The 26,503-nt window shown below is 34.4% G+C and overlaps 1 protein-coding gene across 4 annotated transcripts; it reads left to right on the forward strand.

The window, feature by feature from the left end:
• The first annotated feature begins 2,758 nt into the window (after positions 1-2,758).
• Positions 2,759-26,096, forward strand: LOC138697659 (deoxycytidylate deaminase). Of its 4 annotated transcripts, XR_011331592.1 has the most exons (6): positions 2,759-2,912; positions 3,165-3,248; positions 3,365-3,600; positions 3,964-4,177; positions 4,406-4,508; positions 7,961-16,740. XR_011331592.1 is itself a non-coding variant. In XM_069823097.1 (5 exons), exons 2-5 carry the CDS (start codon positions 3,178-3,180, stop codon positions 25,550-25,552), a joined length of 588 nt encoding a protein of 195 aa, XP_069679198.1. In that variant the 5' UTR covers positions 2,759-2,912; positions 3,165-3,177; the 3' UTR covers positions 25,553-26,096. The 4 variants fall into 4 exon arrangements, 3 of the variants coding, with proteins under 3 accessions (XP_069679198.1, XP_069679196.1, XP_069679197.1); XM_069823097.1 differs by lacking the exons at positions 4,406-4,508; positions 7,961-16,740 and adding an exon at positions 25,486-26,096; XM_069823095.1 differs by lacking the exon at positions 4,406-4,508.
• Positions 26,097-26,503: the final 407 nt, after the last annotated feature.

Genomic DNA, 26,503 nt, shown 5'->3' on the forward strand with positions numbered 1-26,503 from the left:
CTACCTGCAGCGAGTCAACAACCCATAGTGCATGCACAGTAAACTTATTGTATCGGGTCCAAAGTCTCGAAGCCTGCTGATGACTTTGTGGATTTTTCATTTTAAAATATTGTAAGGTTTATTTCTATAATTATGTGATTTACAAACACGCCACAGCAGAGCATCGGATCAGCAGACAAACTCACAGAGCTCCGTCCGCGTCGGCGGCTCAAAGCGATGTCATTTCACATCAATTTTACTCCGACTAGTAGGCCTACTATTGTACTCAGTGAAGTCTACAATAAAGGATATTACAGGTTATGATGTTGTTGGTGATCATTATTTTACGCTATGTCGACATCAGTAATTGCTATTTCTCGGACTGAAGATACAAAACTTTTCACCCAATTTGATTCTCCACAGACATAACGCAAGCCTTCAGGAATGCTTGAAGTAATTTGGGCGACCACGCGATCAGCTGATGCGAGCTACCAGTTGACGTTAGATGGCTCACCTTAAAACATTTGTTGACAATTGATGCGAAGTTATAAAAATAAAAGAAAAATCGACAGAGAATGAAACACGGAAAGCATTAATAGCTGACATTGTGTGCACAACAAATGGCGCCAAGAGAGCTATTGAGTACTCACCAAGTGGGAACCGTAACTTTGGCAACTCAACCTAGTTATCATAGCAACAGGCCTCCCACGCTATATAGCATACATGGGCACAATTTTCGGTTACGTGAGGCACTCGATTTGAAATAGTTTGTTTACTAGGAGAGGAGACTGCAGAGTAGCATGGGAAATATAAACTGCTGTGACCTGCGTCACCTTATCGTAATCGCTAAGGCGGTCAGTGGCGAATTATTAGGAAAGCGCTTGGTTAACGTAAGAGACTCGAAAACTTTTATTCAATTTGGCAAATTAATTTGGCAGCTTTAATCATAAACCTCTTTACTATTTCTCCATCATTGAATTGATTTAAATCACAGGCGATAAATTGCGTAACTAGCCAATAATATTCCATCACGTTGTCTACGTTTATTTTCTTGAATAGTCTAGCGTTTATCAAGATTACTTAATAGATTTGCACGTTGTCGACCTAAAATAATTTCAGAAAATCATATTTTGTTTTCTACGCACATTTGATATTTTTTTATATAAATTTCTTTTGGAAATAATACGTACAAACAAAATTTAATTCCACGTACCTTTTAATGCAGCGTGTTTAAGGTATAATGTCGTATTTAGTATACTATGCAAATGTTAAGATCATAAATTTTCTTCGGAATAGTACGAAAAATAACATTTAATTTGTCTTACCTTCTAATTCAGCATGTTCTTTATTACATAAGGAGTAATGTCGTTGTATATTAAATTTATTAATGCCTAATAGGATTTTCGAGCATAACATACATCGTATGTTCTCCCCTTCTAAACAGCAAAAAAACTCTTCCTCCCATTTCCCATGAAATAATCGTTTTCTAACGCGTACACACTGCTTTGATAATGCCATTATGCCACCACTGATATTACTTATGAAACTGATATAGAACCTGCCCACGCTTAGGAGCTACGTGAGGGAGGAACGGGGACTGTGAAGATGATGTCACTCAGAGCGATAAGCTCTGTGACGGTCAGTGAGGCATTATTTCTCAAGTGAGGCACGATGCCCATCCATGCTATATAGTATTAAGTTGTTTTTCCGATCGCAGCGCTGAGTCATGTCCCTTCTTTAAAAGAAAAAGAAAACAGCTGTAATAATGGGGTTGCCTGTTCAAAACCTGGGTACGCAGCGAACCTTAGTGTGATTAGCCGGTGTGGGTTTGGGAATGAGGCTAGCTTGAGCGTTAGCGCAATAGATCGTCAGGTCGCAGTGCTGGGTTGTAGTATCCTCCCTCCCGAAATTCTATTCAGTTCAATTCCCCAGGGGAATCTCTTAAATCCGTTAAAATACCGGGTAGTTTAGGGCCGAGATTAACTCATATATAGGGATGCGAGCGGAGAAAACCCTTGCAAGGACACACTTTGTGTGGTACTATCAATAATATTCTTACGTTACGGTACCCCATTCTAACGCCGAAGTTGAAAGACTGTTCACAGTATAGAGAACATGTTCTCTATACTATGGACTGTTGGTAAGGGCGTCCACAAGGGGTAACCAGTGGTACCACTGAGATTTTCATTTTTAAGTCTTTTTTTTTTTCTACGTGCTTGATGGTTCGATACATGTTTTCTCAAACAATTCAACAAAAGCGGGCACTTTAAACTATGAATGCGTGCACAAAGTAATTTAGATTTCAGAACTGACTATTTTTCATGTTCAGTTTTCTCTCTCCTCGTCCATCCATTTCCTCTAATTTTCTAACCATCTTGCTACCACCCTACATCTAGGCTACCACTGAGATTGGATCCTGTGGGCGCCCTTGCTGTTTAGTTAGGCGAATCTAATAAAATCCATACAAAGAAACCGAATAAACATTAGCACATTACATCCAGTACTAAAATGTCAGATTTTGACTGAAAAAGAAGGGGAAAGACCTCATGTAAAAACATTAGAACAATGGAATCATGTTTCACAGGAGTCGCTATCTTGCTCAAAGAATGTCGCAAATAGTAGCTTGATGCTCATAAGTGACGATAACGATGCAGATTTTTTTAAATAAAAGTGTAAATAAAGACATTTTTAAATAGCAAATTGTTTTCTTTATGAATAAGTTAATCATAATTATCTGGTGCTTTTCTAGTGTTTTTGGTTATGAATCTAGTGCCCTGTCAATGTTGATGTTGGTGACACTGAATGTAAGCTGCGGGTTGCGAACAGCTGGCAAGGTGTGGAGTTTAACGGTGAAGGTAATATAAACATGAAATAGAAATAATATTTTCAGCGAACGTGAGAATTCAGTCATAAACATCTACTTTGCAAACACTGTAAGTAAAGTAATTTTATCTCATTATTCTTCTTTTACGTTTTACGATATTTCTGAATGGACAATTCGAAAGGCAGAGACATTTTGGCGGGAGCTGTGGATTACAATAGAACTCGAACTCGACTTTCTCTCCATTCCCTTTGTATGTTACAGTAAAGGCTTAGTCAGTTATTGCTTTATGTGAGAGGAAAAACCACATACTTTTATTATTGAATAGATACACGGAGTTTAAGTACTTGTAATTTTTTTACAGAACTGTAGAAATAATGGAAGAACAGCTTTCGCAAATGAAGCTTGGTCAATCGAGCGAGGCATTATCCGCAAAGGAGAAATCAAGGTAGTCAGTAATTTTAAATTTTAATAAACTACCATTATAATGATTTTGGAGTAAGAGGGAAAGGAAGGTAATCCGTGTTCTGAAATTTATCCGTAATTACTACTGTTATTTTACAGCGATATTAACAACAAACGGAATGGTTATCTGAGTTGGACAGACTATTTCATGGCCACAGCATTTCTGGCTGCTAAAAGAAGTAAAGATCCATGTTCTCAAGTTGGTGCATGTATTGTAAACGAAGACAAGAAAATAGTAGGCGTTGGTTATAATGGTATGCCTATTGGTTGCAGTGATGATGTATTTCCATGGGGGAAACGGACAGATAATTTACTTGACACTAAATATTTATACGGTAAGACTTGTATGAAAGAGTTTTAATTAGTTCTTTTAGTGATAAGTAAATAAGTGTTATTAATTTGAGACGGATGAATCTTTTTTTAGTGTTTGTCATTAGGCTACAGAATATTACAATGAAAATGACTGTGTGCAAATGCTGGTTTCATTGCTTATTTGCCTATTATATGATTTGGAAGTCGCTACATCCAACAGTTTGAAGAAAGAATGCTTTAGTTTGTACTTTTAGGTCATTTGTTTTTGTACCGTTGCGCATAATCGCAATATTTGCTGCTAACAATGTACTTCTACTTCCTTAATACAGAGATGAACTCTTATTTTCTTAAATAATTACTAACAAAAAGAATGAATCGTATTTCAGTGTGCCATGCCGAAGTGAACGCAATTCTGAACAAGAACTCTGCAGACGTTAAGAACTGTACCATGTACGTGGCGTTATTCCCATGCAATGAGTGTGCCAAGATTATAATCCAATCTGGAATCAAAGAGGTTGTCTACATGTCGGACAAGTATGCAAGCAAAGTGCAGACAATTGCAGCTAAACGGATGTTTGATTCGGCAGGAATAAAGTACTGGTAAGCATTAAAAAATTTACTTGAAAGGGCCATTCCATGCCAACTGAGCCTCTGAGTGATTTTTTCATTTATTAATAAAGTGTATGGTACTTTGATATATCAACTGTTAAAAGTATGAATTACACTGCCCTTAAAGAAAACTTGGCTTGTATGTAATATTTTTGCAGTTTTGTTTATGTTTGTTGGTAGGTTCTTTGAATAGTAAATATGTTATTTCGCATGCTTAAGTTTAAGATCCTGCTGTTGTCATAAAACACCATGTTGTTGATCTTGCACTTTTGGAGGGAAATGTATGAAGCTTTCGAAGTTCAAGCATATATTACAATTCAAGGTAAGATCAAATTCAGTAATTAATTACATCATATTAAAAATTGCTGTAGCATGTAACACCCGTTACACAAAATATGCAATAAGTTTTAATTATGATCTTATGAAATATTTGTTCACAATATCCTGCAGTGAAAGTGAGATTATAAGGTTGCTTGTTGAGATCATAACATTTTTTAATTAATATTTAATTTATTTTACCCAGAAACGGTGTTAACGGGTGTTACAATTCTTTAAGTAACGGGTGTTACATTATTGATGTAATACCAGTTACAAAATGTTGTACTTGCCTGCTGTAACCTATTACAATAAAAAATAGCTTGTAACTATCTCTTAAGTAGTTAAAGCTGCAAAGAGTCCATTCTGTATAAAATATTTGTTTGCTCTACCACGATCTAATGCACTTCAATGTGCTTATTTCAAGAAATGGCTCCTGTAAACAATCGGATGAAAAAAACATGTTGCATTTGGGTTCTAATGATACAGTGAAATCCTATGCCATAATAAGTAGTGATTTATCACAGAACAAGTATGCAGTCTGGACTTCCTTTAGCACCATAAGATGATGATTCCACAGGTTTTGGGATTCTGAACATGGGATACTGACAAGTGAAACACAAGTGATTCCCATGCCAGTGTACAGCATTGATAGATCTGAAGTTAAGTCTGGCATGTTTGTTTTGGTAGAGTTTTTAAGTGAAAACAAGAAACCCAGGTCATCAAAGGGTGAAAAAAAGTTCCGATACATTGGAATATGCCAGAACCAAGCTGACAATGAAGAGGACATTAAAATTATGTTCCTGAAAGTTTCTGGGCAGAGCAAAAAAATCTTCAAATCTGATGAAAATGATATTTATTTTGTAAAATTTAGTCAACTGGTCAGGAAGTTACCAACACCTGATGTCAAGTCTCAAGGAAACAGACTGTATTATGAATTCAGTGACAGTGTAGATGAAAAAAGATGTTTAAAATTAATTACACATGCACTAAAATATCTGTAAAACAACCATAATTTGAATGTTCCTCAATTAATCTATTTGTTCCATTCCAGGCTATTTAATAAATAGACTGTGCTCTGAGAATTTTAAAAAAGATAATTTAATTATCTACATAAAATGAAATTGTTATTACGCAGAAATTTCGTTATATTAAATTTTAATAGCGTTGTTTTAATGAAAAACAGAAAGAGTGTCATTAATCATTTCAGTAAAGTAGAAATATTTGCACAGTGTAACACCCGTTACAAGTCATGTAACACCTGTTACAGAAGCTTTTCTTGAAAAAAATTAAATCTTTTAAGCAGAAAGGAAAACTGAGAACATATTTGATTTTGTCAATGTTTAATATATATCCATGTAAAAGGATGTTAATTTGTGTGCATTAAACTCACAGAATTTTACATCTTTCAATAATTATGCAAAAGTTCATGTCTAAATTCTGTAATACCCGTTACACCATGTTTTTTACTTGTTATTCAACTTCGTTAAAATAAACTTAGGATTATATTATATCAAAATGTTCAGAAAATATAGGGGAAATAGTTTTAATAAATAAATTTTGATTCTATTAAGGCTGCATTCAAAGTGTTCAGTTTTTAGCTTTGTGGATGTAACACCCGTTACAATGGAATGACCCGAAAGGTCATTGTATAATGGGAAAATGATTTTTAAAATCTCAGTCACGTCATTTCTAATGTTAGGCCTAATTGGGATGAACACAAGAAGGCAATTGGTTGAGTGCATGTAGGCCTATATGTATTGGTATATTGATAAAATCACGATATTAGTAGTTAAATTCAGTGCTATGTACTAATTTTACCAGTAGTCACTTTGATGTAACTTATATAGTAGGCCTACACTCTTGCTAATCCGACATTCTTTGCTTACACAACAGGGTGTCAGATTAGTGAGAATGCATAAAAAAATGTTGTTTAATTCTTCATTAAATTTAACATTACAAGCTGCCACTGCACTTGCATTTCTAAATCAAAACTAGAATATTTCACATATGACCAGCGTAGTGTACCTCATAATTTGTGATGTCACAAGGATGAGTAACCTGGCCTCTTCTATGCCACTGCAGTTACTAATTAATATCAGTTGCAGTAACAATTAATGCAAATTCAGACTAATATACCCTCATAATTTTGTTTTTTTTTTTTAAGTTACAGGCTTTCCACTAAATTCCTGAGTTGTTTGAAGAAGTATATGTATAAGTAATACAATACAACACATTACGAATTCCTAAAAAACTTACTGTAGAAGGGATAGGAAGTACACCAGAAGGAGGCTGCATTAGCAAGAGTCTAGTGTATGCTTATACTTCAGCATAAGAAGTAACTAGCGCAATAATTTAATAATAGATCCCTATTAGAAACAACAACAACCAAATTTCTTGGCTTAAAAATCGATAATGTGTTAAATTGGAAAAATCATATTAAAGAAATTACCCCCAAACTAAATTCAGCTTGTTTTGCTATTAGATCTATGCAAAAGATAGTAAATATCAATACCTTAAAAACAATATACTTTGCATACTTCCACTCGGTAATGAGTTTTGGAATAATATTCTGGAGAAATTCCACAGATAGTAACAATATATTCTACTACAAAAAAGAGTAATTAGAATAATAGTAGGTGCCAAATCTAGGGAATCGTGTAGGACTATTTTAAAAAAACTACAAATAATGCCCATGGCTTGTCAGTATATCTTTTCATTAATAATCTTCCTCGTATGTAATTGTGAAAACTTTGTAACTAATTCGACAGTTCATAGCATAAATACACGTCAAAATCGACTTTCATACTCCATCGGCAAGTCTATCGTGCTATCAAAAAGGAGTGCGTTATATGGCAGTAAAAATTTTTAATAGCCTCCCTATCGATATAAAAAATGAAACTCAAAACATAAAATTATTTAGGGCCAAATTAAAGAAGTACCTAATTTCTCACGCCTTTTATTCTGTAGGTGAATTAATGACATTCAATAATACTTCATGAAATTGATACTAAAACTTTGTGTTGTACTAGTAGACTATATTGTAAATCTCGTCTGTATATATTTCATCTAGACTGTGACTATAAATTAAGATTTTATAATAATATTAAGTTTTTTGTTCCATATTCTAGCTGTAAGTATGTATGAATACCATGGAATGTTAAAATACAATACAAAACTAAACCTGATTTGTGTCACATCTCGTGTTTTGCTCATGTTATATCAGTAGACAGCATTACTCAGTGAAGACACATGTATCATATTGTAGTAGAGTATAGAAACTTTCCAAGTAAATAATCAGCACGGAATATTCAATTTTATACGAGGTTGTGGATTCGATCCCGAACAAGGTCGATGGCATTTAAGTAGGCTATGCTTAAATGCGACAGGCTCATGTCAGTAGATTTGTTAATATTGCATTATTGTTGTTTTATAACTTGTTGAATATTCTAATTGCAGGCAGTACATACCGAAGAGTCGGCAGATAGTGATAGACTTCTCGGAAATCGATTGGTATAACATGTCTCAAGTACCACATTCGCCTTCCAAAGAAGAAAGTCGTAAATAATTATACAGGGTATAAAGACAAGTGATAAACTTCTGGTTAACTGTTAACGAAAGTACCTTAATGAAGATAATTTACAAAGGAATTCTGGTAGTGAATGGAAATATGGAGACTGTGATGGAGTGGAATATTGATGTTGAAACATTTTCCAGATTTACTATTATACAGTTACTCTTCAACATTTCAGTAGATAACTAGAACTTTTTAATTTAAATGTGAAGTGCATAATTTTACAGAAGTATGGAAACTTTAGTATGAATGCAATACAATTAAAACTGTCAATTGTTTACAGTTTTTCGTTACCCCCCCCTTTTTTTTACCAAAGAAGCATAAATAAAATTTCATGTATACTACGTAAAAAATTGTTCTTATTTACTGATTGTGGTACAGAGATATTCTAAAATGAATTTCCAGTAATTTTACTGGCATGAATATATTTTACACTAGGGTTCTACTAATTTATTCAAGAAAGCTTAAACGCTTGTTAAAGGAACAGTCCATGATAAAATTAAGTTGGCTTTAATCAAACACGTTTTTAAGTCTTAGTAGAATATACTTTACCGCATGTCAATGCGAGGCGTGGTTCTTGAATTACTGACTCCGCACAAATACTTATGATATCATAGCCACTGAACTGGTGTGATTGCGTAGTAGACTGAGAACATCGCTGAGTGCAGTGCTTTGTATCTTCTCGTGCCGTAGTAAACGTGAACAGAATTTCGAACTTAGTTGTGATTGTGTGGAGTCATATTTTGCTTTTCATTTAATCGTAAAACAGCAAATACCAATATTGTGGTTTTATGTAGACTTATTTTCCTTTAGATGAACGATTTTAAACTACAGTAGACTAAACAGAAGAAATTGTGTCATAATACAGTTTAAAATGCCGTGGTGTTGTGTTTTTTCGTGTTCAGAAGGAACAGCGAAAGCAGAACATAGAGAAGACGTATCATTTCATGTATTTCCGAACAGAGAAAAGTCACCGCAGAGATTTAAAGCATGGGTGAAGAAAATCAACAGAAAAGGTTTTGCACCATCGAAAACTGCTGTTGTGTGTTCCAATCATTTCCATGAAACTGATTTCGAAGAATCGTCTCTACTAAAAAGACGTTTAATGAAAGGCAATAGAACTCGTATGAAACTGAAGAAAACTGCTGTTCCTTCCTTATTTTTGAAAGGAGAATCTCCCCAAGACAGTTCTGATACTAAGCGCTCCTGTGGTAATAAACGAAAGAAGCTTATCGAAGAAGCAATAGCAAGTTGCAGTGATGCACCTATAGCTGAAAATAATTCACAGGAACCTAATATAAACAAAGCTGTGCAGTGTCAGATAGGGTGTGAGACGCTAAGAAATGTGTGTGGTGAATCTGATGTGAGTGAGTCAGAAACTGACAGACACGTCTTTTCAAATAGAAGTAGAAACTTCAAATTCTAATTCATCAGGTTCCGAGGATGCTGAAACAGAAAGTAATATAAGGACCCAAAAAGTTTTTTTTTTTTCTCCTGGTCAGCATTACAAATTTTGTTTCTTTAATTTCAAAGGCATATTGGTCCGTTAAGTACAATATCAATTAATATAAGAATTTAATTCAGTCAATACTTAACAGTGAGAAATACATAAAATTTATGTTACAGAGGTGTGAAAATTATTAGAATAATCTTAATATTAAAGGTTTTTTAATAGTTCCTTCACAAATATTAATTGAATTAATGAATATTGGTATATATTACTATACTGATGTAGGATATATTTGCTACTAACAATGCCGGAAAGCATTGTTGTACATTGGTATTTTTCTTATTTTACAATTGTTATGGGAATTCAGAAATTATTATATTATGTTGGCGGAATTGGAAACATAAAAAATTATATGCACAAAACAGATGTATACGTTCATTTGAACCTTCACAACAATGTAAACGCAAAGAACAATTTGTTTAACTTACGTACTTACTTACAAATGGCTTTTAAGGAACCCGAAGGTTCATTGCCGCCCTCACATAAGCCCGCCAGCGGTCCCTATCCTGTGCAAGATTAATCCTGTCTCTATAATCTCCTATTTGTGATATGCCATTCCCATCTAACCTAACCTCTTGTACGCCTACGAAGTCTATTCTATATCTAGCTAGTTCTTTTGCTACTAATGTTACCCCTCCTGTTCTATAAAGACTAGTTACGTTCCAAGTGCCAAATCTCAAAACCTTATTCCTTTGCTGTGGTCGTGCCAGAGAATCAGTCCTATTCCGAGGCTTATTATAGGGATACGTAACAAGCTGTTTTTTACGGTGATGGGTTGTTAGCCCTTCGCCCAACCCCCAAGCTGGAGGACCACCCCTTATCGGCTGTCCACGACTGCTTATTCAATATATTCGCAGCTACCCTCCATATCTGGAGGCCGTCTTTAAAGCATTTCTTAATTAATTTTTGATGTTTCCAATTCCGCCAACATAATATAATAATTTCTGAATTCCCATAACAATTGTAAAATAAGAAAAATACCAATGTACAACAATGCTTTCCGGCATTGTTAGTAGTAAATATATCCTATATCAGTATAGTAATATTATATACCAATATTCATCAATTCAATGAATATTTGTGAAGGAACTATTAAAAAACCTTTAAAATTAAGATTATTCTAATAATTTTCACACCTCTGTATACCAAAAGTAACATTACATATATTTAACCCTTTCTTAACTATAGATACCATATGGCAAAAATTAACTTTATAGCATTTATATACTTGTGTGTTACATATGAAGATAAATTTTGCTGGATAACTTCTATTTCAATACATTTTCATCAATATAGTTTTGTTTCAAATGTTGCTACTCCCGTAACTTGGTCACTGAATTGGTCCTAATACAGCTATTTGTTTCAACATGGATTGCTTGTAAATTTAATTTGGGTTAGAAAGGGTTAACGACAAACGTTTTCGCCAATTATATTGGCATCTTCAGGTCGAATATAACATGTTAACAAAATGAACACTTGGTCTTAACTAGTTAAAACAATGTTAAAAGTAGGATATAAATTAAAACAATTAATAAAATCGAGTGATGCAGCCACCAGGTTGTATGTAGGAAATGATGTATAGTAGAAAGCATGTATGACGAGGGGGACGGCAAGACCTCTTCTAGTATTGCGGTAACAGTTTCGGAATCAGATTAAAGATGCTACAAATAGGGCGGTCGTGTTGCCGAGTAATGGTGACAGGATAAAGCCCTGTAATTGGCAAAGGATGGTATGAACAAAATTGTTTGAAAGTATTATTTAAGATTGTATAAAACGTTACTTACAAGAAGTTGAAAGAGTTGGCTGGAGTTCATGAGAGCGGCGGCACGACTGACCTTTACATTAAGAAGTAGCTTACAAAGAAAACTGCATACCTGACAAGACTAGTAGATGATCGGAAGTTAATTCTGTATAATCTTAAACAGCGGGTTATTTGAATTTGGATATTGTTCGTTAAGCAAGTGGCTATTGTTACTATTAGAGTGAGTGATGATATATAATTCTTCAGCAGCATTCATGTGATTGTGATTTTAAAACCTGCAAAGCATCTTCTATGCTCGTGAGATCATGATTTTGGTTGATGAGATGTGCGGCAAATTTTTATTTATCCCAGCCAACTCTTTCAACTTCTTGTAAGTAATGTTCTATATGATCTTAAACAATATTTTCAAACAATTTTGTTCATACCATCCTTTGCTAATTACAGGGCTTTATCCTGTCACCATTACTTGGCAACACGACCGCCCTATTTGTAGCATCCTTAATCTGATTCCGAAACTGTTACCACAATACTAGAAGAGGTCTTGCCGTCTTGCTTTCTACTATACATCATTTCCTACATACAACCTGGTGGCTGCATCACTCAATTTTATTAATTGTTTTAATTTATATCCTACTTTTAACATTGTTTTAACTAGTTAAGACCAAGTGTTCATTTTGTTAACATGGTATATTCAACCTGAAGATGCCAATATAATTGGTGAAAACGTTTGTCGTTAAATATATGTAATGTTACTTTTGGTATAACATTAATTTTATGTATTTCTCACTGTTAAGTATTGACTGAATTAAATTCTTATATTAATTAAATTTTGTTTCGCTTCTGTAATATATGTCATTCCCCTGTTACAAATATTTCGGTAAAAACAATGGGAACATTTGTGAAAGTTAATTCAGTGTGCCAGAATGCCGACAATTCGGAGCGGGAGTCCGAACCAAGGTACAATAAAAGCCCCATAGGAAGCATAGCAGAGAGTTCTGTGTTATACTTGTACTTCTGTGGCCGGGAGGAAAAAGGTCTTAAGTCAATTTTTTGTGAAAAGAGATTTCTATACATTCTGAAAGCGGAAACAATTCTCTACAATCTGGTAAAACGGTTAAGTCAAATAAGACTCCTGACTGGAATTATAGAGTGTTACCAAATGTCCTAAGTACTTTTTGAATCGAGCACACACAAAATAAAGGACTTAAGAATATTTAATACTTTATTCCTTACAAACCATCACATGTTTACTTTCCATGCTGCCCTATTAAAAAGGTCTAACTTGTATTTTAGCTATTTTATCTCATACTGATGTCCTTTCCTTTTAAAACTTCAAGCAGCAGGTAAACAGTCCTATATTGTTTAAGACCTATTTTGCATTCATATATATAATTGAATATAATCTAAATTTAACAGAAGAAATACTGAAATCAGAAGTAAAAACTGAAATACTGAAACAATTGTCTTTAGAGACAATTAATATTAGGTACCCTCCACAAAACTGTTCTCCAGAGAACAAGGTGCCGGTGCAGGTGTTACGTGCTGTCTCTTCTCACTTTATAGATCTCTTGGATATGGAACAACAAGTTTTGATGGTGAAATCATTGCAATAAGTGAATGTCTCAGAAATCTTCTATGCCACATTAATAAATTTAGGAATGCAGTTATATTGTCAGACTCCAAAGCAGCTATTCTGTCAATCGTTTCTAAACACACACCTTCATCTCAAACAGCAGAAATAACTAAAATGCTCTCTCAATTAATATTACTCAATAAAAGAATTGTTTTCCAATGGATACCATCCCATTGTGGAATCCTGGGAAACGAGAATGCGGATGCTTTAGCAAAGAAGGGCAGCACTGCTACTTACAGACCTGTTACTAAATCTACGTATTACTCTGTGAAGAGATTTATTAAATCTACATACTTAGACTTCAACAAACAAAATTTGATAACTCAATCCCAAGGGAAAAAATGGAACTCTCTGCATCAAAATCCACAGTTAATTCCCGATTTACCACGAAAATCGTCTGTAGCTGCATTTAGATTGGCAACAGGCCATGATTGTTTGGCCAAACACCTGCATAGAATTGGAATATATCAGTCCCCTAACTGCCCATTGTGCAACTCAAACCAAGAAATGGATTCGGAACACCTCAAAATCTGTGCTTCAGTGGCTGGCCATGATAATATCTTTGAAAAATATTGGAGTGCAAGAGGTCAAATGACTTTATTGTCAAACGCCTGGCATTAGAAAACAACAACAACATTTTGCATTCCTAATAATTTACAGTCTTATGTTTAAATAGTCCCTTCTTCTCAGTTTGGGTTGTAGTCTTAAAAGGGCTTAAGTGCGGCTATTTTTGGAAATAATCAAGAAAATTGTTATTTTGGCAGAAATATAAACAAATAATATCCAGGAAAAACCTCTTAATTAAAAGAAATCTATAATTGACATCAATTTCAATCTTTCTACTGCTCTCCTGAAAAGTATAAAATTTTTACTTAAGACCTTTTTCTTCCCGGGCACAGACTTATACTTTAAAAAGTTACAACTATGTTTCATCAGCAAGACATTTTATAAAGTACGTACAAAAGACAATCCAACGAACAAAACATGGCGATGTGTTGCTTATAAGCTGTTTGTTGCTTGCATAAATTCATGGACAGCAATTGGAAGGAGGAACAGAGTGGTTATATCTTCATGTGTGGTGAATAAAATTATAACAGTATTTCCGGAACAATGGGTTGTACACGGTATTTAAACTGGAATAGACTTTGGGTAAATTATTATTATTATTATTGTTATTACAGTATATGACGTCAGAGCTTGCAGTAAGACCTTTAATATTTTGCAAACTAATAGGCGAAGAGAGATGCGACAAACGCTGTTAACCCAAGATTACTTAAGTAAACACCCCATAATATAATCCAAATTTAGAGTTTTATCGCAGACTGCTCCTTTAAGTATTAAAAATAAATTCATAAGGATATTGTGTAAAAACATTTTGGAACCATTTAAAATTGTAATGTAGACTAAGGACAGAAATAATTGAGAGAATATGGAATGAACAGTAAATTCACGATCATGTGTAAGAGAGACGAGAGTAAGCCTTGCAAAAATGCCTTTCAAGAGACTCTAAATTAATTTATTGGAGTGAATTATTTTCTCAAGAACGAATCTCACATTTTATTGATCTGATTGTTAAGAGTGGTTGGAAATTCAAACATGACATGATCACAACAATGCTTGTGCAGAAGAAATTTTTAGATAATTTCCTTTGTAATTTAATACCAATCTTTCATAAGGTGAACACATGTTTTTTGTCTTTGTTCCCTCACTAATTATTTAGCCTAAAAGTGACTGATAGCATAAATAATATCGTCGCCAGAATGCAAGAACTAGGTAACTAGAAATTTGCGGTTTTTAGTTACCTCTTTTATAGCATAGCAAAAATCGCACAAAATGTAATCCAGGATCTAGGTAACTGATCGAACAATACCAGCGACATCTATTTTCCAATATAACAAATAGGTAAAAGAAAACGAGACATATTCCTTAGTGCAATAAATAAGTAAATAGGCAATGTCACAAAATATGAAAAATCAAGTTACCTAGTTCTTGCATTCAGGCGACGATATACTTGTAAATCCGATTTTAACATACGAATATATCGATAAATCACTATCGATTCACTGGCTACTCTTCAGTTTTATGCAACTCTGTGTGTTTTCAAAATTGCGCTGTTTCTGCAATAGTTCCAAGATAAGATTGGGCATGAAACTTCTATATCTCTAGGATGAATTATCTGTGCTTTCCATAATGAAAATATGCAACTATGCACTTTATTGTGTGACCATGGGACATTAGCACAAATAAAATTGATATTGAGATACTTAAATGAATGTGTGGGATTGCATAACTTCGTATGAAGGAGAAGGTAACTTACCCAGTGTGTGTATATAGCCTATAGGAGTACATTTTTGTTCCATGATATATTTCTGATTGCAGATAAGTCTAAATATAAAGAGTAAAGTGACACAGTACAGCTTCTGAATGTAATGATCTTTTATTATAACCACAGTCTACTATATACAGTCACGAAGCTTGAGTTCTGAGGGTGCTAGAAACAATAGACTGTGACGGTAATATTTTGCATTGCCTGTAATGAGGCGATATTAGTGATCCTAGTGGTGAGCAACTATCTAATGTTTGCATATTTACTACGTATTGAGATTCGCGACTGTATATACTAGACTGTGTTACAACTCTGCTTCTGTGCAACATCACAGTTGCGGTGAGGGGGAAGAGAGATAGCAAAAGGTTGTGCTGATCTGTAAGAAAAAGTATGTCTAAACTCTCACCTTACACCCAAGCAAGAGTGATCAGAGCATTGAAATGAAGACAAGCAGATGTCTTTTGTTTTGCTTTTTAGTAGGCTATTCTGTCGCCTACAACCAAGATAAGCCACTTTGAAATTGAACAGTCATTCACCAGCAGAGATATAGTGCAACATCTATACTGTTCTTTATTGTCTCAGGCAGAATCTTAATATGCTATGTTGAGATACAGGGAGCCATTAGAAGAATAATGTAAAATATACCAGCATTTTAAATAACCTCAAGGTATAATTTTTATATCACATTTTTTTAAATCAGAAATTCATGTACAGTAGAACCTCTATTATCCGTGGTAATGAAGGGGGTGGACTTGACGGTTAATTGAAAAAATCGGATAATCCGTATCATAATATATTTTCATGAATTAAGTACAAAGACTATTACAGTTTGTAATTTCCTCCGTAATGTTGTGTTTGACATTCTAGATAGTGGACCAGAAGTTCATTAATTTGTCAATGATGAGTTTATGAAGGACAAGGAAATTCCTTGTGATGTTTTTTACGCGGAAAAGTGGGAATTGTAGAGGTCTCCTGTTGTAGATTTACATACTTTATACACTTTATCCTAGTTGTTCATTAAATCGCCCACAGTATTAACGCCAATCTCGTATTCTTATGCGAAATGAACCACGGTTACTCTTTTCCCAAAGCTCTCAATTATTTGCATTTTTATTTCGATAGCTAGCAAAATACTTTTGACACCCGTGGAAGATGCAGTTGCATAGAAAATATAAAATACGGACACTTGAACAGTAGGAGGACTGAATGCGGCACGGGTTTGCTATAAATTGTGCGGAAGTGGGATCATTTCTTTGAAAGCAAATAGTGACTATTTTACAAGTTGGGAAAAACACCTTCAGGTAACTGTTCTTACTGCCAGAAGGAATACTGTGTAAGGATAAAGGCTTTTAATAATACACTCTAGAAAAATAGCTAATAATATGAGGTATAGTACTACATTTTTTTCTGCAGCAAAAAAAAAGAGAAAATAAAGAGCGAGAGAAAGGCAGTCGGATAATCCATCGATCGGTTAATAGGATGACGGATAATCGGGGTTATACTGTATGTTAATGAGAATCAATTTGCAATTAAATATGCGTCAACTGTTATGATGGCTTTACTATCATCATTCTAGGAACAAAACCTCTAAATACAACAGAAATTTACTGTATGAGGAAATGATGAGCTAATGCATTTGATGTGTGCAGTTGAGGCCACTGACATTAAGGTTAGATTTTAAGCAATTTGTAAAATGTAGTCAAATAAATGCTATACATTGGTGCATGATAAACATTTTCAGGGCTTTATGATGGCATTTTTTTATCTTTTAGTATAAATCTGAATTTGTAACTTATGCCAAAGAAAGTGTGAGCATTATGTGCTTGAAATAAACAAAGATGTATTATTTCAAGAATAATTGTTTTATTTGCATGTTTGGATAAATGCCTAAATCCTGTCATATTCCTGAAATTTTCAATGAATACCACTTTTCGACGTGAATTACATGTGAATTTAAACACATTCTCAAATATAAAACCTTAAGTTTATTAGAGTCCAGAAAATCAGGCATTTGTTTTAAAATATGGACTGAAAGGAACAAAAAACATTTAACCGAACATATTGATAAAATCAAATTATTCAAAGTAATTATATAACTGAATTCTTAAAAGGCATAACTTGTAATTGAATGTCCAGAAGATCAGGCATTTTAATTAAAACAGGAACTAAAAGAACAAGAAACAGGATTTAACCGAACATATTTATAAGATATAAATTCTTCACAGTAATTCCAAGTCACATCGATTCACTCCATTTTGAGCAAAGAGTAGCATTTTTTAATTTCACTCTGATATCTTCTCTGAAGTCATTATTTCTTCAAGCTAGAAATGTAATAAAATCAATTATCTTCATCCAGATCAAATCCATCTAGATTTGAAGAAAAATACTGAACTATCTCTTTCTGGAGATCTCAGCAGTATACATTCCAGATAGCTTATCCTGTGAATGAATATGCCAGGCATTGACATATTCAATAGCTTCATAAAATTATAATAGTTGAAACCAAAAGTGTGGGGATAATTGGAAACAAATTATTATATCGGAGACGAATTTTACCAGGGACCAAAAGCAAAATTTGGAGACTACCTGGGAAATGGAGATTCTGGTAACCTTACTAATCAGCAGGGGCAGGTATTTATGGAGATTAATTTTATCATTTGTGTTTTTTATTTTTGGTGTCTGCAGAGATTGTTGGAGATTGATTTGTACTCTTGGCAGAAATTAATGGAATATACAATTTTTTGGAATTTATTGGAGTATTAACTCAGTATGAATATTACTTTCCAAATAATTAACATTAAAGGTTCGTTGGATTCTGGTAAAGGTGCAGTATGGCCAATAAACAATATTTGTTGGATTGAGGCTGTATTTAACACACATTCATTAAAAACGAAAAAAACTTGCAGCCCCTCAAATTAACACTTTCAAATTATTAATGAAATGTTGAATTCTCCGTCTTTTGAGTTCACTAATGTAATCAACACCTGGAATACCATGTAATGTAGCCTGCTTGGATATATAACAAATTCAAGTGAAAAAAAAAAAAAAACTCGGAATATGAAATTCGCTATAAAACAATGCAATAGTAATAATTCGCGAATGTGTTCATATTTCGCTATTAGAACTCTATTTCGAGATTGTTTATCCGTATATTATTAATCAGAATTACTTAATTAGTAAAGATTAGTAAGAATCTTTTGTATATCTATTATGTCGTGATTTTCGCGATATCCATAAATACCTGGCTCTGCTAATCAGGCTTCTTTTATTGAGTACAATACCAGTTGAAAAATGAGATACACAGAACTAACCTTGTTAGTAACGTTCAGTAAATATTCCTGGTGGATTGAAGAGATGTAGTGTCACTATGTATTTTCTATATTTTATATATTTCAACATTAAACTAACTTTGAAGACAGAGGTGTCTACTGGTAAAGGTGTACTAGTGCATGGAAGAAACAGGCATGGAGGGCAGGAACAAAAAGGTTCACACTTCTAATAACCTCACCACCCCGAAAAGGTGAGTAGTCAGTATTATAAGTGTCAGCTGTTCTACTAGAAGATGCCAGTACTCATTTGGTAGGAGGTACACAGTAGGTGTTCTAGAAATTGTGAAGAGAAAAATATTACATAAAATTGTTTAGTCACACGTTAAAAAGTGTTAAAATTTTTTTAAAAAGGTTTTATACCTTGGACAGACGGCCCGTTTCGATGCAACATCGTGTTGAAACAGGCCGTCTGTACAAGGTATAAAACCTTTAAAAAAAAAAATGTTAACACTTTTTAACGTGTGACTAAACAATTTTATGTTTTTAACAAATTGTTAACGTGAACTAGAATCAATGAAAAATATTAGTTGAACTGATTACACAAACTATTCCTTATAACAGCAGTCATCAGCACAGTGTACCCTCGGGGTAGCGTCTCTAATGCAGATAGACATTTACATACAAAGTGTTCATGTCGGTAAGTAAAGAGGTTAGTCGTCCACTTGGGTGCATTTCACATGATGCTATACGTTATTGAAGTATCTCGTTGCTCGTCACCTATGTTGCAGATATAATTTTATTATAATGTGAATTACCTGCAAGCATTCTAGTGCAACCATAGTGCTGGAGAGTATGCAGTAATCCAATGACAGGGTTTCGTTTGTTCCAGAAATTACATAACTTGATAGTGGAATACAACAATAATAGTTTAATGAAGCACACAATGTTCACGTATGCATTCAAATAAGCATATTTTATATAATAAATACTCAGCATGTTCGTTTGTAATGTCAATAACTTAAATATAAGTCTCCTCTGAAGTTGAGGGGTCCAGTGAAAGAAGGGGACAAGCCACAAATCCTGATATGTAGAATATCTCATTATTTCACTGAGATTTTTACCTTTCATGTGAGCACAAGACTAAATAATATGAATGATTAGAACCAGAGATAGATAGATCCAAGGAATTGGTAGAGATGATTTTTCGAAAATTTAATATCTGCCGAAAATAGATTTGTACATATACATGGATAAAATGTATTTTCGAGTTAAAAGTGTCCAAAGAATTAAAAACAATCTGAGACAGCAATATGAAATCTTGATAGGTTTGAAGTGGAATGGCTCAATCCATATAATAATAATAATAATAATAATAATAATAATAATAATAATAATAATAATAATAATAATTAGTCCCGCGTGGTCTAAGGCATCCTGTCTAGGACTTGCATTACGGAATGCGCGCTGGTTCAAGTCCTCATGGGGAAAGAAATTTTCTCATGAAATTTCGGCCAGTGTATGGGATCAGTGCCCACTCAGCATCGTGATGCACTTGGGGAGTTACGATAGGTAGTGAAATCCGGTTGCGAATGCCAGCTATAACGGCTGGAGGGATCATTGTGCTAACCACACAATTCCTCCAGTCTGGTTGGATGATTGTCCACCTCTGCTTCGGAATGTGGGCAGCTGGCTGGTCAGTCTAGGCCTTCACGAGCTGTGGCGCCATGGATTATTTATAATAATAATAATAATAATAATAATAATAATAATAATTAGTAAGAATAATAATAATAGTGACAGTAATACCAATAATAAATATAAAGACTACTGACATTATTTTCATTTTCCTGAATATCAAAGTATGTCATGCTATGTTTAATCAACATGAATGTTACTTATGTAATATAATTATTTTTCTTAAATTTCAAAACTCACGATTAACTTGAAAATTTTAAGCAATGGAAGCATTTCGAAAAAAAATTTGAAATCAAGGTAATGATTCCTATGAGAATCCGCAGTTCTAACAGACAAAAGTTTAGTCATTCTGCATACGAAAGTTCACCAGGTGAAAATACATATTCACATCATCCGCATAGACAAGAAGCTGATGTAACCTGTTCAATTTCAAACTCTGTCTGTTATCCTGGACTTTCCTAATGGCACATTCTAGAGCAAAGTTAAAAAGTAAAGGTGGTAGTGCATCTCCTTGCTTTAGCCCGCGGTGAATTGGAAATGCATTAGATAGAAACTGGTCTATACGGACTCTGCTGCCATAACTCCACCAGAGTAAATAAATAAATAAAAATGAGAATTCATCTCAAACACATAATCGTAATACATCAAGAATGAGGAATGCTTTATACATGCGAAGAGGATGTATAAACTGTCTCAAATCACAGTAAAAAGTACAAAGTCTTTCAGTGGGCTATCCCACTTTTTAATTACCTATAACTCTGTGTCCACAGGTAACTTTTAAATTGTAAGTACGTTGAAATGATGCACGAAATCAGAGGTTTCAATGGATACCAGCAGATGGCAGATTGCCTTCGATACATTATTATTAGGGCTAGGATTCTGATGACGTATAAATCATGAAAAAATGTCTTAAAACAATGAATTTATGACCTAAAAATCTTTCAAAAATGCTCTTAAAAATGCCCTAAATATTCATCTTACGTAATTGGCTTAGTAGGAAAAGAGGTTTCGTACTACAGGGACATCATTTTATTTTTACTAACATTTTTAATATTAACCTGCCTATACCTTTGGATCAAGATTAGAACCGCAAATACCGTTTGCCTACTCCCTTCCACAACTAGAGTTCGATGATACTGGCGTAAAATACAAACATATCACTTTACTAGGTATAGGAGGGAAGAAAAGTAGTACATCCATTTACGTAAACTAGGAAATATCACGCTTTTGACTTCGATAATTTTCATTAGGTTTTTGTTTAATCAAAATACAGTACAGTATTAACAATGAGTGTTTTTACTCACGAACTGAGCTATCCATGTGGACGTATTCATTATGCAATGTATATTATACTGTCTAGAGCACATCAGCGTACACTATAGAGAATGAAGTTAAATTTAAAAATAATCATAACATGGATATTTAAGCACATTTTTTTAAAATAGCGGCCGTTCATTTCGATACAGGCTTCAGTTCTAATGTGCATATTATCGCACTATAGACTATTGTACATAATCCCAATTACCACTTTCGTCCTTCGTACTAGTAACTCATGTTGAAATAATTCTGTACCTACTCCATAAAAGAGTACCTTACGTACTGTAAATTCAATCTTCATTTCTGGCCGATCCGAAAAGATAAAATTACTCAGACATGCTATCTACTGTCCGTCCAAGTGGTTGTATCGCAGGGTCGTAGAAAAGGAGGAAATCACGTGACATTTAATTACTTAACGAGGCCCTTTTATTTAAGTTATTTTAAACAATTGTATGGGTATAATATTACGTAGACGTCCAATTCCTAACAGAAATTAATGTTCTCAGAAAAGAGCTAAGATAGCCCAGCCACTAGCCTTTACAGAAAGGCGAATAGAAGCAGGTAGGGGAAACCGGGATGCGACGTAGGAAAATGGACGACAGTACCTGTGCGAAAATGATTCAATATTGAAAGCTCTTTCGTCACTGGAAAACGCGAACATATTTTTGGAACTGAACGTAAAGCTACTACGACTGTATATGCGGTCTTGGATCTGTGTGGAGGGTGGTTTAACTTGATTAGTAGAAGGGGTGGGAGTGAAGTACATTAAAAAACACAGGTACATTAAAAATTGAAGTAAAAATAAAATGATGTCCCTGTACTTAATATTTAGACTAGTAATTAAATTAAATTCTAGTACCAACATTTAAGTTTATTTAATTTTACATAATTTTTTCGAAGTAGTACACTTTAATTAATTATTTTACCAGATGTACTTTCCATGTAGTCCACCACAAGGCCACTCTTATCCGGAACTAGCAGGTATAGAGGAGTCTATATTGAAGGGATGGTTGGACTGGTCCATTACATGGGATGTACTACGTTAAAATGGCAATATTTGTGTAGAGAAACGATTAAAATATTATACAAAATAATGGGTATTAATGGACAAAATACGTAGAGAAAATATCAAAGGAAATAAACATTATTTTACATTAATAATGGAGATTTATGGCCAAAATTAAATGAAAATGCCTAAAAAAAATGACTGAATAAAACAAAAAATGCTCTTATGAGTTGAAAAAGGCAAAAAATGCCCTAAAAATATGTCTTAAAACATTTAGTTTATCACATAACATATAAAATATACTAAAGCAGCCATGTTTCTGGCTTACTAGAAAAAAAGATGCAATTTCATCAAAATCCTAACCCTAATTATTATAATGTTGGTTGTTGTCACATAACCATTCATCTCTCAGGCTATGTAAATTCTCAAAACACAAGCTTATGGACGTCAAAAAATCCTCATGTGTACCATGAGACATCACTTCATTCAGAAAAAGTTTGAATGTGGTGTGCAATATCCGGTTACAGAATCATTGAACCAATTTCCTTTGAAGGAAGTGTAAATACTGACGTGTATAAGAACACTTTTACACACTTCGTGGAGCAGCTGACATCAAACTTACGCAGGGATATTTTCAAAAGGATGGCTCCACACATGAGAACCTCTAATCAGTGGCGGTTCCTCCATGGAACAGAGGGAACAGGATGTTCCCTTCCTCCCTGCCCCCTTAAGGGAATGAATAGGTGAAATTACTAAATCTTGCAGTTTTCATTTTTTTTCTTCTCAAAGACCAAGGACACTAGAATAAAATTATGTGACACGTTTCCTTATTAAGATAAAATAAATGGCAGGAATTTTTTCAATGTGATTTTCTTTAATTTTCGATGTGTGGAACCATTTATATATTAATTTAATTAATTAATATATAAATGGTTCCACACGTCGAAAATGAAAGAAAATTACGTTGAAAAAAATTCCTGCCATTTATTTTATCTTAATAAGGAAACGTGTCACATAATTTTATTCTAGTGTCCTTGGTCTTTGAGAAAAAAAATGAAAACTGTAAGATTTAGTAATTTCACCTGTTCGTTCCGTTAACTGAGATTGTGAGATATACTTCATTCTAAAGGATAGGCCTACTTGCAGTGAAGTGAAAACGACTCGAGCGAGCCCTTCCCGTGTACAGTGCGTGATGATGTGAGTGGGGGTCTCAAGCAATGTTTTCTCCGAAGCAGGCTCGAACGGACACGAACTTACCCGAGTATCGCTGGAAGCTGTAGAAGTTACCTCTTCCCTCGCAGAGTATTGCGAAGTGTGAAATACACTGTTTTGTCAAGCTAGTTTATTTATATAGTGATAATTCGGAAAACAATTAAGTTCGAAGAGTTTTTCGTGTGATATTATATTCTGTGTGAAATGATACAATAGATCTTAAAAAATCCGTACGATTTACGCATTCGCCGGCCTGAGTTAAATCTGACGAAATAATGGCAATGGAACAGGTGACTCCTGCCTGTTCCAACTTCAACGAGACCGAGCGCAAGCGCCCTGATGCAAACTAAGACAGCGAGTGTTGTGTTATTGATCAGCTGAAGTCGAGAGCGTTTAGTTCGATCAATTTTGCTGAGAAAAGCGCGGTTATTTTGAATGGCAAACCTACTCCTCTCCTTACAGAACTTAAAACTAAAACAGAATCTTATACAAGACATTTTGAAAGTAGTTACTTAATTCTGTGAAATGGTCAACTGGGTGCTCGTCAAGCGGTAAATTGTAGGTTTAATTTTTATTTATTTATTTTTAGTTAACGGTATTATATATTTAGGCTTAATAATAATATCAATATATCATTAATATATTCTTTTTCTGATTAAGTTGTAACTGAAGTAAAAAAAGAAGGAATTGGTAATGTTGCTAAATCATAATACATATTATTATTATTATTATTATTATTATTATTATTATTATTATTAGGGTTGTTTCTGTCCTGTTCCCCATCAAGAAATAGCACCGCACGCCACTACCTCTAATGAATCCATGACACACACCTCGTGATGGAAGTAGCATCATGGTCTAGTGGTCAGAGCTTCTGGCTATAGTTCATGAGGTCCCGGATTCGATTCCGGTTAGAGCACAGGAATTTTTCCTTAAAGGGGATTATTCCTGTGTTCGTCCATGGTCTGGAATTTAGGTTAAGTTTAGATTTAAGACCTCTCCTGGCACCACATTATCATAATCATCCTATCACATCATCGGGGTAATGTAACTCCGCCTTCCAGGCGCCCCAACCTCTGAAGTGGGTTACAATTAAGCCACGGCCAGGAGAGAAGACCAGAAATGTCGAAAAGACAACCTGGTGGCATTGGATTAAAAAAAAATATTTTATGAGTTATTACTTCTATTTTGCTTAAACATATTTTTAGTATTGTCATTCACGTGTGATGCACATAGATCAATGGTGACCAACTCAGCTGCACACACGAGCAAAGAAGAGAAATGTTGGCAATGCAAGCAAGCCGCCTGGTTTGCAGATGTTAACAGTTTGAGTGAAACTATCTGCTCTTGCATACTGCACATGTGCAGCAAAGAATGTTCTTGCACAACACGAGTTGGTCATCGTTGACATAGGTGATACTTAAGCGTAAAGATGGTATATTCAAACACTTCCCCTCCCTCTCCCCCCAAAAAAAAAAGATCTCCAGGAAGACCAAGGAGTAGATGAAAGGATGAGATCATGAAAGAATGAGCTCATTAATAATGCTCTTGTTAGTTCTAAAGTGATCAAATTAGATTTCGAAAAGGTAGTACTGTATAAATAAAATTACTGAAGATGTTAAAAGAGGAAGTAGACATTTGGCACATTCACCTTATCACAGTTCTGGGTTTCTTTTACAGGTTTTACTGGTCAAATAAGGCAGTACAAGTGGACAGTTTCAAATACTTGCAATGTACCATATTGTAACATGAGCTGCTGCCAGGAAGGAGGATAGCAATGTCAAAGGAAGCATATAATAAAGAAAGCAGCATCTAGTGTGGACCTTTGGAAAAAAAACTAAGGAAGAGTCTAGTGAAGTGCTTTGTGTGGAGTGTGGCATTGTATGGGGTAGAAACATGGACATTATGATGAAGCAAACAGACACGATTGGAAGCATTTGAAATGTGAATATGGAAAAGAATGGGGTGTGTGAAATGGACAGACAGAATAAGAAATGAAGATGCGTTGGAAAAAGTGGGTGAAGAAAGAATAATGTTGAAATTGATCAAGAAGAGAAAAAGAAAGTGTTGGGTCATGGGCTAAGAAGAAACTGCTTACTGAAGGATGCACTGGAAGGAATGGTGAATGGGAGAAGAGTTTGGGACAGAAGAAGATATCAGATGATAAACAATATTAAGACATATGAATCATATATGGAGACTAACAAGCAAACTTTCTCATAGGAGCAGACAAAAAAGTTATTTTTTTTTTCTTTCACCACGTTAATAACGTCAAACCAAGTGCTTATACAAATTTTGACCACTCGAGCGCGATTACAATGGCCGTCCCGAAAGTAAGTTCCCTGGAGGCGTTTACAGAAAGAAAACACAATATTTTGGAAAGATTTAATGGAACAGACAAAGCAATTGTTGAACTATTTTTCAACATATTGCCCACTTATAAATTAACCAATCATCACAATATAAAAATACGTCAGGACTGTCGCTGGGCAGTAACCTGAACACAAGTTTCAGCGGCACATTGTTCACAAGTAACTCCATCTGTTAGCACAACCATAAAGCATCTAATAGATGCTATAGAGTTACCAACGACGAAAAAAAAAAAAATATTGCCCACTGCAATTGAGACATTTGTCATACCATTGTATCAACAGAGAGTTGGAGATGGCTGTCACACACTGGTTCCCATTCCAGGTGG

This window comes from Periplaneta americana, chromosome 4 (genome assembly GCF_040183065.1).
Source record: "Periplaneta americana isolate PAMFEO1 chromosome 4, P.americana_PAMFEO1_priV1, whole genome shotgun sequence".
NCBI classification, from domain to species: Eukaryota; Metazoa; Arthropoda; class Insecta; order Blattodea; family Blattidae; genus Periplaneta; species Periplaneta americana.